The 11371-nt window shown below is 49.0% G+C and overlaps 1 protein-coding gene across 2 annotated transcripts in view; it reads left to right on the forward strand.

Annotated features, from left to right (window-relative positions):
- Positions 1-7353, forward strand: part of PEAK1 (pseudopodium enriched atypical kinase 1) — a 298079-nt gene extending 290726 nt beyond the window's left edge. For both annotated transcript variants that reach the window (XM_019630685.1, XM_019630682.1), the window contains one exon: positions 792-7353. In XM_019630685.1, the coding sequence (XP_019486230.1) occupies positions 792-1952 (1161 nt within the window). In that variant the 3' untranslated portion in view covers positions 1953-7353. The remainder of the gene's footprint in view (positions 1-791) is intronic.
- The last annotated feature ends 4018 nt before the right edge of the window (positions 7354-11371 follow it).

Consider the following 11371-nt stretch of genomic DNA (forward strand, 5'->3'; position numbering starts at 1 on the left):
CCATCGCTAATATTTTTGATCCTCTTTCCATAACCACTTAATAAAGTTTTTTTTCAAAGAAGGGCCTTATTGACTGATAATTGGGCCTTAAATGAGATCTGTGAAGAGAAAACATAAAACTCAGAATCCTGCCACTGAAATGCTGGCTTTGCTCTGATAGGTCAGACCGTGATTCTCTCAAACCTTTCTGTCCACTTTGCCAGTGAACCACAAGTGCCTGACTTGTAACCATCTCAGCGACATTCATTGAAAAGTTAGGAAAACCCACAATCTGTCTGGCCAGTCATGTGTCACTGTCCTGCCCGATGATAAAACAAGGTATCTTGGCCTACTTTCTGAGCCATTTATTGAGCTGCTGTGTAAATCTTAGCTGTAAACCTCTGCAGAAAGTAGGTGAAAAGATACTTTTTGTTCTGTTTTCTAGATGATGTGCAAGTAGGATAGTGGAAAGAGCTTTGGTGTTAAATAGAGTTAGGTTTGCAAACTGGTGGCCCTGGCTGCCTTTTTTTTTTTTTTAATTGTTATATCCTTAGCCTACTCCAAAGGGGGAGTGTGAGCACTAGAGATAATATCCATAGAGTGCTAAGCTGTGGACAGCCTGAGAAATGGTGCCACCATTGTGCTGTCCCTGAGCACAGGACTCCACAGGCCTCTGGAGACCTCACTGTAGTGCCATCTGTCCCTAACCAGTCACCCCCCCCACCCCTACCTCTTTGCCCCTCCGTTAGACATCAGAAGCCTGCTCCTGAAAGTGTGCGATTTAAGCTGTGTTCCTTGCTTTCTTCTTTCAGATCTGTAAGAGCAAAGCCAAAGAGTCACAGCAGTACTATCATAGCTTGGCTGTTCGGCAGAGCCTGGCTGTCCATTTTAACATCCAGCAGGACTGTGGTCATTTCCTTGCCGAAGTTCCTAAGCGTCTACTGCCCTGGGAGGGTCCCGATGCCCCAGAAGAGGAAGAAGATGAAATTCAAGAGAATGAAGAGGGTGTGAGAGACCCTGATGGGGAAAGCGCAGAGCCCTGCTCTGAAGCAGAGTCACCCCAGAAGGAGAGTCCGGGAGCCATCGGCAGGACGCAGAGGAGCCACGTAGTGGTCATCACCAGGGAGGTCCCCCGCCTCACCGTGGCTGATTTTGTGCGGGACTCCCTGGCCCAGCATGGGAGGAGCCCTGACTTATACGAGAGGCAGGTGTGTCTGCTGCTCTTACAGCTGTGCTCTGGCCTTGAGCACCTCAAACCCTACCATGTCACTCACTGCGACCTCCGCCTGGAGAACCTGCTGCTGGTCCACTACCAGCCCGGGGCCACTGGCCAGGGCCTTGGGCCTGCAGAGCCCCGCCCCACCTTCTCTCGTCCCACTAGGCTCATCGTAAGCAACTTCTCTCAGGCCAAGCAGAAGAGCCACCTGCTGGATGCTGACATCCTCCGGGACCAGTCCCGCCTCGCCCCCGAGATTGTCACGGCCACCCAGTACAGAAAGTGTGATGAGTTTCAGACAGGCATCCTCATCTACGAGCTGCTCCACTTGCCCAACCCCTTTGACGAGAGCCCAGAGCTGAAGGAGAAGGAGTACACGCGAGCAGACTTGCCTCGCATCCCACTCCGCTCCCCCTACTCCTGGGGCTTGCAGCAGCTAGCTGGCTGCCTCTTGAACCCCAACCCCTCGGAGAGGATCCTCATCTCTGAGGCCAGAGGCATCCTGCAGTGTCTGCTCTGGGGCCCCCGGGAAGACCTCTTCCAGATGTTGAGCACTGCCCCCAGCCCAGGGCAGAGGAATGCCCTGCTCCAGAACTGGCTGGACATAAGGCGGACACTGCTCATGATCAAGTTTGCTGAGAAGTCCCTGGACAGGGAGGGTGGGGTCAGCCTTGAGGACTGGCTCTGTGCTCAGTATTTGGCTTTTGCCACTCCAGACTCCCTCAGCTGTGTCGTGAAGATCCTGCAACACCGTTAATGCATCCTGGTCACTACTTTTCCTTTGCTGTCATCGTATTCAAGTCACCCACATCTTCCCTGGCCTTGAACTCACAGAACTCAAGGAAAGGAGAGTGAGACTGTCCATCCCTGTCCACAAACCAAGGAGCCCACTCAGAAAGGTATCCACAGCTCCAAATTGAGTGACCAGCTGAGTGTCTTATCTTTACAGAAACTCAACTGCACAAGCATCCAGCTGCCTCCCACTGGAGCGCCTTTCATCCTGATTGTCCCACAAATGCAGATAAAAAATTAACATTTTTGAAGGGATCACTTTTTTGGTATGAACTCAGTGAGCTGTGTCCAGTTCTTCCATAATTCTAAATTCCACCTGCCTTTTTAACACCAAGTATTTATTCTCATTAGCAATAGATAGATTTAACCAATTCTTACCGTCATCCACTAAGCTCTCACAACAGACTTTCTCCCTCTGTTACCAGGCAGAACTGCCATCCTTAATGTCAGCCCAGTTTGGGTTCCAGGGACGATATTCTTAGTTCCACCAGGTAGTAGAAGGACAAGGAGTGATCCCACCACTTGGGTCACGAACCCTTTTTCATTTCTGTTATCGATAAGTAGGTGCACTGCATGAGGATGGCCCTAACTGTCCCCTCTGCTGCCACTGCCTGGTTCTCCTGCACCTCCGCTCTGTCCCCACTTGCCAATGAAGTTTGGCTTTATTGCCACTTGTGGCCTATTACAAAGCTGACCCATGGTGGTATGTGTCACCAGTGCCTCAGCAGGCTGAAGTGCAGTTCAGATCCTATAGTTGCCAGTCCACAGGAGATGACTTTCCTGAATGTGCAATTCTCTAGGGACCATCAGGGCACCAGTTTAAAGTACTGTTCTTTGATTTCTGTCAGAGTTGGCAGCCAGGGCTGGTGGTGCCCAGATCACAGTTTTTCTCCAGGCAGTCACTGGCTGCTGGCTTCCTTCTATCAGCACCCAGTTAACTCATCTACCAAGTGCCCTGAATGAAGGGCTGTCGGTTGAGCTCTCAGATCTCCTTAGAGAGCATGGCGCAGATGAGTATTAGGGTGGCCGGAGGCAGGCGAGGCGGAGGCCACTGAGGAGGCTTCTGGCTTTTCTAGAGAGACACCTCCCGCTGCACTGACAGTGCTTCCTGTGACTCTGAAATGGCTCTGAGGACAGCTCACAGGGAATTTGGAGTGCTGAGCTGAGTGGCTGAGAGCTGCTCACCATGTGTGGGGTCTGTGCTCCTGTCCTATGGATACATGTGCAATCTTTATGTATGTTTTGGCTGTGTATTACAGTGTTTATGTTGCAACTTCGCCTGAAGCATACCCACAGAAGTCCTCCCCTCTCCCCTTGGCACATATTTGCTCGAAGAGACAAGTGTCCCACCGGAGTGTGTGAGTGTGTGCGTGTGTGCGTGCTTGTTTTGTTCAAAGCTGGGAGTATCTGTTTACTTCAATGTAGAAATCCCAAGAGTCACTTGGACAGTATGAGTGTGTTTACATGAGTGTGCCCATGTGTGTGCACGTGCGTGCTGGAGGCAGAGGCCAGGCCTCTGGGGAGCAACCTGTGGCTGGGTCGATAGAATGTTGTCTGCACCTGGCCAGGGAGGGAGCCCTGACCCTGGGTCGACCAGCACAGAGATTTGTAACCAAGACTGAAGGTGCAATGTGGCTTAGATCACACATTAGTGGCCTTTGGAAATTTCTAAACTTTTAACATTTTTAACAGTCTTTCATGTGATTCATCTGTATCAAAGAGGATCAAGAAAAGAGAAGAATGTATTTGATTGTGTTTTTTGTTTTGTTTTGTTTTGTTTTTAAGAGATTGGGACATGTGAGTTTCCGTGGAAGGTGTCCCTAGCCTGGCCAGCAGTCCAGGACCCCCAAGGGAGAAAGCTGGGTGGGCCACAGAGAGTCTTGCCTCCCCTGGCCAGAGTGCAGGAGGGCTCTGCCCCTAAGAATGCCTCAGAGCAGCCATGCCACTGCAGGCCAGTGTCCTCTCTCAGAGTCCTGGGCTTGGCTGCGCCTCGCCTGATGGACTGGGGTGGGGCCCCCTAGCCAGCCCCCGTCCTCGCCTGGTTATACACTGAAGCAGTGCGCACACCACTGACGGCGCCCGCACGTCCGCGGCAGCCCCGCCCCACTCCCTGACGGTCTGGTATCGGATGCTTGCTCAGTATCACTCCGTGCCTTGCCCACATGAATTTGTTGACTATTTAATGAGGTTTCATATTTAATGAAGAAAGTTCCCTAGTCCCTCTGTTCTCTATTCTTTTTCTTTCTTTGTTTTACTTCTGTTTTGACTTGGATCCAGCCTTCTTCATTTTAACTCTCTAGTACTGTAACCACAGACACCCTCTACTACCGTTGTCTTACAGCACTGGTAACCAAAGCCCTCTTCACATCTGATAGGGTCAGGACCATTTTTACATTCAGATTTGTAAAGGGCAAAAGACCAATTCCGAACAGTAGTAGAAGGGCCTCGGGCCTCCCAAAGCGGGGCTAGATGAATTTTTCCTGAGTGTTGGCGAAGAATGTGAGGCAGGGAGAGAGAGGGTGTTACAGGTTAGAGCAGAACAGACAAAACAACTGTGTGTCTAGGCAAGAGGATGGTGTCACATGGTCCTCAGACTTTTTCCAAAATAATGGAGTTCAGTCAATCTCATAGTATCACAAATATTTTTTTTACATTTCCAGTTTAATTATAGTAGGAACTTTAAATTCATCAACTAGAAAGAAATGCTACTCAGAGACACAAGCAGACAAGCATATATGTACATGAGTTTTGGATTGTGACTAGTATAGCACTTTAAGTTTTCTCAACTAACTTCAAGTTACTGTCTTTAATATTGATTGGATTTTTTTTTCTTTTATATTGAAGTCTGTACTATATAGATTCTTCCATATTGAGAGTCTGAACAATTAAGCCGCTATTGGAAATTTTCCTTAAGCCACATGAGCAAGAACAATCTCTCTAGCACATCTGGGTGCTGGAGAAACAGGACAATGGCTGGAGTAGCCAAGACCAAGGACTGAATGTACAGCGGAGGGCCTTGACAGAGTGACCACCTAGTCTCAGGAGGAAGAGAAATGTGTGCTCCACAGAGGCCCAGGGCAAGGAGGGGCCTCCATGCTAGCCTGCAGAGTCCCCCTTTGGTACATGTATGCTGATTGGTGCCCAGACACTTGTCACAAGGAGTATTACCTCAGGGTGGGAAAGAACACGTGTAACCTGTGGAGTCAGCATTGAAACAATCAGGAATGGACTCCACAATCCCAGGCTAACTTAGAATTGGAAGCCAGGAGTGTGGCAGTGGGTTTCCAGTTTCAAATGCGCATGAGCTGGGTGAGGTATAGAGGGGGACACAAGCACCCATACTACTGAATTGGGGACTAAAAGGAAAATATATTTGTTAGGATTTTAAGAGTCTGAGTAAATTTCAATGTCAGATTAAGTGGGGGCCAGTTTTGCTTCCAAACTCAGAGTAAGTTTGTGAACATGGAAAACTAAGCCAAGAGATTTAAACCTCTAGAAGTGTTAATGATATTCTTGGGAGTAAAACTACCTAATATTGTATTTTAAAGTTTCTAGCACTATAGAATTTCCATGAAATATCTTTGGGACCTACTAAATAGTAGGGCATAGAAAGATTGCACTCAGCTTCTGTAATTTGTGTTAAGAATATTTTGGCGCTGGGAGGTAACCTGACGTGGTTTGCTGGTAACTTGCAACTAGGATTTTTCCCTAGTTGATCTGAAAAAATACAGACTAGTCCTGGAAACGGGGGTGGACTTAGGATACTGCACTATATTCCAAATGATTCTAGATGTATAAATACAGTATAAACATACTTGGGGAAAGGGAGAGGAGCTTGACTCCTTAGGCCAACTCTGACATTTTTATTCCCCTGACTAGCTACTAAGGCTTGAAAATCCTGGGTTAGCCTCGTGAGTAAACAGGCTGCCCCCGAAAGCTGGCTGTCAGTCTCAGCTCCCGGAAGCTCATGCTCTCAGGCCTGCCGGGCGTGCAGCTGGCTGACGGTGGCGCGGAAGGTGGGATTCCGTGGACCAAAAATGAGGCCGTAGGGAAGCTGAAGAGCTGCAAGAGCCTAGGCAGATATTATACCAAAGAAGACAAGTCTTTTGTCCCCATGCTTCTAAGGTGATGAGGTTATAACATGCCATGGGAGGAGAACCCTCATACATTCCACATCAACTATTTGGCTAATAAAATAATGCAACCTCAAAAGGTATACTTTTTTTTTTTAACAAGTCCATTTTGTGTTTTAGGGGAAAAAAAGATGATGACGACGACGATGAAAGCCTTAGCAGATTGTAAAGTTCTCCAGGATTTAAGGAGAACAATCTATTCCCTCTCCCCTTGTCATGACTTCAGCTTGGGAGCATCACTCCATAGGATACTGAGGGCTGAGGGTTGGGTTTTTTTTTAAAGAGATGTAGTTTCAGTAGGTTTGTTTGAAGAACTCTTGCGAAATTTCTTAACAAAATGTAATCATTTTTATAAATCTTCCAACACAGGTGTTTACACTCATCATCACCATCATTTAATGTTTTAAGTGCCCAGAATGTACAAGGTGCTGTACAGCTGCTAAGCACACCCTCCGCGGCTGTTTGAAACTAGAGTAGGTTTTTGTATCAGGTATTTTAGGAGCTTCGCCACTTGATGGGCTCCCGGCGCCTGCTTTCCACACAGCCCCGTTACATGTTTCCCACTCAGAGAGTTTCTTGCTTCCTACTCACCCCCGTTTTCTTTAAATCAAGAAAGTTTCAGGGAATCAAAAGAGGTCGGAAATTTTTTTAACCTAGCAGAAGTACAGAGTCATATATTTTGCTACGAATATTGTACTATGGAAAATTCACTTTGCCCTTACAGTGTGTGGAAAGTGAGTGTGTGTATGTACTTACAGTAATTTGAACGTTGAACTTCAGGGTAGCATTTTTGAAAGATAAACCACACTGCTTCAGAAAACTTACTCCAAATGCTTACTATTTGGCTATCCCTTCCCTTAGCAGGGTTAAAAAGTGGTGTGTGTGGATAGGCTGGGTTGGGATTTTCTGCAGATAACGCAGGGCATTTGACATGAGGTCAAGGCAGAAGTAAGATGTTATCCTTCCGGGTGATTTGAATCATGGCGGTCCTCATTCCAATCTTTCTAATTCCCCGTGGCTCTGCCCACACTTTATAGTTGAAAATGTTTCTCTTGCTCATTCCTGAAGCTTCACCTCTGTACTTAACATATTTTAGCGTTGTGTAAATCTACCAGTGAACTGTCCCCTCTGTCACCAGGTGGCACCACATATTGGTTTGCTGTGGTACTTTGCTGTGTTCTCTGTGGCATCATGTTACTGTGTAAATAAATTCGTTTCAAAATACACTGAAAACCAGACCAGCACTGTCCTTTCGGTGCCACTTCCGTACTGACATGCTGGGGAGGGTTCGGTTGCAGACGAAGCTTTGTCTCCCCCCCCGTCCCCCGCCCCCCCCCCATGCAGGCCCTCTTGGACCCTCATCCTCTGCTGACCCGGACCGTACTTTCAGTTCGTTCCCTCCCTCATCTGAGAAATCGAGGCCTGACAGAAAGCAAATGCCGCCTGCTTTCCCCAGAGCTCGGAAGGCTGCGGGTTTGTTGTGTGCGATTGCCCCCTGGTGGCCTGCACCGGCTAGCCCTCCTGCGTGCTCCAGGCTCCATGAGCTGGCTCTGGCTGACACCTAGTGGAGAGCTCAGAGCTGCGCTGGCAGCGTGAGCAGGGGCAGGCCTTGTTAGAGCATTATCGGCTGCAGAATCCACATGCCTTTTGTCTGTTCCTTAAGGGACAGTCACACACAGGGTCCTCACAAAGGCAGACAAGCTAATTAATGCGGACACTTGAGTAGCAGAGAGGAGGACACCTGGCTTAGGCAGGAAGAGTAAACAGTTGGCAGTGGTAGCAACAGCTGCCATGTTATTAAGAGTAGGATGGATAAAAGTGCAAACATATCAGCTCTAAATTTAGACCAGATTTTAGAGCCCTAAATTCCTTATAGTGGACACTGTCTCCAGCCCACCGTTTGCTCCTCCCCACTGGCAAGTACTCTGGACTTTGCAGACGTGGTATTTAAGGCTTATTCCAGGAAAGTGATTGCCAGACGAGTTTTGTGTTGTTGAGGAGGCAAGACCCACGTTTGTGGACCTCAGCGCTCTCTGTGTGTTGCCTGGGCCTGGGAGGAAAGGTCAGCAGCAGACTCTGAGAGACAGCCCTGGGGAACACAGACTCTGGCTGCTGAGGTCCTCAGCCTGCTTGCTGGAGAGGAGCCTGCCCTTCTGGTTGTGAGCACAGCACACTGGCTTCTGGAGGAAAGGATCAAAGAAAGAAGCAGGCAGTCGGGGCAGAGAGGTTACAAGGTCAGAGGTGGAGAGCACTAGACTTGGATTGCTGTCACACTCTGCTGGCACAAGGGGCCAACCCGAGGCCCTGAAGAGATACGGGCCTGAATGATGGGACCAGTCCGGGGTGCTCTAGTCAGACTCCAGAGAAAAACAAAGTCTGTTCTTCCAATAGGATCCCTTTGTCTTTTGGTATAACTGGAGAGAAATCATCCTATTTCCTATCACTTTGGTCAGCGTGGGATCCATTCCTGGGAGTTCCATCAGAGGGTTCTTAGCAAGAACACCCTTCTCTGTGACTCTGACTTGTCCAGAGGCGATGGACCACTGACATTTGGATAGGTCCCTTGTCTTCCGCATGACTTCTTTCAACCCAGGCCATAAAAAATGTGGGTCTTCCCTCCCCGAGTGAGCCGGTAAGAGGAGTTCGTGCGTGCCTGGTGCTCTGAGTGTGCACCGTCTACTCCCAGAGCTCTGCCTGCTCTCCGAAGCCTAGCAAATTCTGCTTCCTTTTTAAGTGAGCCGGACTTCATTAGTGTATTAGGAGCCAAGAACTGCAGCTGGCAGGTCACAAGTTGTCATTAAGAGCGGCTCAAGGCAATTACAGCTGAAACTTAACTATTGGATTCATGCTGGATCGGGGGCAGAAGGGAGTCAGTTGCCAAGATCCAATTCTCTCAAATTTGCAAGCCTCTGAGTGAAAACAGGCTACCTGGGCACAACCCTTGACTTCCTAAGATCCCAGATGACAATCTAGGCACACACTCTGGAAGGTGCATGGAAACAACCAGAATGTAGAGCGGGGCTGGGCGAGGTGCTGGACTCCTGGGGAATCTTTAAGGGGGTGGGGGAGTACAGGGACTCTGCATCTGTCAAGGGGGCAGAGCTCTCAGCTCTGCGAGTCTTCTACCACCCATCACCCACCAACCCATACCTGAACGGGAATCCTGGAAGCAGGGATCGGAGGTCGAAGACCCTGAAAATCTCCAAGCCCATGGTTCATCTTCCACTCTCCCTCCAACCCCAAATGTCTTTCCTCCCTGCACCACACTCTATCAGAGCCCCGGGGCATGTTTGAAACCACCCCAAGTCCCAAGCCCCAGGGCCCACAGATGCCACCTAGTGCTGGGGACAGAACCCCACCTCAAAGCACTGGGCTCTGCAGGCCGGCTCCCCTCGTGGCCTGAGGCTTGGAGCTGCTCAGCTTCTACCTGCCCCTGGACCTGCTCCAGAAGATGAAGGCAGCCGAACTTTCCCCAGCACCTGTGTGCACCTGGCCAGGGCACGTTCCAGGGAGCCCTGGGCTCTAGCTGAGTGAGTGCTAGCACTAACAGTGGATGGAGCACACTTCCCCTGTCTCACCCTCATTACCAACCCACAGGAGGGCTCCATTATGCCCATTTCTCACTCAAGTAATCAGAGCCAGAGTTTGAACCCAGATCTGTGTGACTTGTAGCCTGTTGCTCCTTCCTCCATTCCAACCTGTCACCTGTATGTGGCCAGGACACTGGGAGTACTGTAGGTGCTCAGAAGAGAGCTTCCTGGGGTTGGTGGAGTCTCAAAAGAGGGCTGGTCTTTTCTGCATGTGTTCTTTCATTCTCAAGTGCCATGTACTGAAGACCCAGTGCTGGGTAAAGCCCGCAGGAGACCTGCCCCAACTGTGGTAGACACAGGACACAGAGGGTGCCCGCTGGAAGGGAGCAGGGGGCAAAGGTGTCTGCCTGCCCTCTGCCGTGTGCCTAGGGGATGGCTCACAGAAATGGGACCAGGGTCTGGAAACATACATGTGTCCTGCATACAAAGGCCTCTGGAAAGCCCACACTGGGCCAAGGGTGCCATGAAGCACTACATAGGCTTAAGCCCTGACAGGTCAGGCCCAGGCAGGCCACTGGTGTCCTTCAGCACAACCCTGGGCTAGCTGCATCCACTCCTTGTCTCCAGGAAGCCAGAAACCTGGATTGAAGGGACTTTGAGAAGATTTCCTAACCTCTGAACTCCACTCATCTGTGGAATGGGGCCTTGTCTGCCACCCTCTCCTAGTCAGGTAGCTGGGAGGATGATTGGTGAGGTAACATTTGTGCAAATGTTGTTAAAAAGCAGAGCACACCTGAAAGAATTTGGGGAGGGGAGAACAGCGTTTGCAGGTTTAGGTGAAACTGCTCGTAGCCTGAGCAAAGTAACCTGAAGGAGAGGCTGCTGTCTGCACCCCTGGTTTGGCCCACTCTCAACCTCCGACCAGCTTCAGGCCATTCTTTCTGCCTTGCAAAGTAGGCGAGGGTCCCAGCCTGAGCACCTGGAAAGGGGGCCCCCTCAGAATGCCTGTGTCCCAGTGAGGCAGGCTCATCAGGGTTCTGTCTGAAATGAGGCATCAAGGTACTTGCTGGAGGGCAAAGTCACCAGGCCCCTGGGAAAGGGGCGACATTGAATGCATTGGAGAACTGAGGGTGAAGGGATCAGTTTTCTCTAAAAAACCAGCCCAGGGGTGCTTCTCTTGAACCAGCTTAATTTTATCTTCACAACAATCCTGTGAGGTGCATTCTAGAATTATCCCCATTTTACTGATGAGAAAATAAGCCAGACAGTTTTGTGTGCCCTGTAGTGAAACTGTAAAGCATTCAATCTCTTGCTTCATGCTCATGAAAATATACACAAAACATATACATATACCTGGAAATATGTACAGTGCTCTGCAAAACTGCTTTTCTCACTTAACTCACTTAAAAGCTGACCCCAAAAGACATCATGGCCATGGCACTTTTTAAAGGGCAGCTTCTCTCACTAAAAGTGATAGTATTATGTAACACACATATATGTAAATTTATTCTTATTATTTCTATTTCTGTGTGGACCCAGTCACATACTTGTAGAAGTGGCTAAACAATGAAATAGGAGAAACTAAAAATTTCCCCAAAACTTTGAAAGGAGATGCATAGACAGAGAGATGACCATCAAGATGGGAAGAAAGACCATGTTGTCTTCTCAAATATTTTAATGAAATTTGAATTAAAAATCTTAATGGTTTTTTTTCTTTTTTT

The sequence above is a fragment of the Hipposideros armiger genome, unplaced genomic scaffold (assembly GCF_001890085.2).
Source record: "Hipposideros armiger isolate ML-2016 unplaced genomic scaffold, ASM189008v1 scaffold_931, whole genome shotgun sequence".
NCBI classification, from domain to species: domain Eukaryota; kingdom Metazoa; phylum Chordata; class Mammalia; order Chiroptera; family Hipposideridae; genus Hipposideros; species Hipposideros armiger.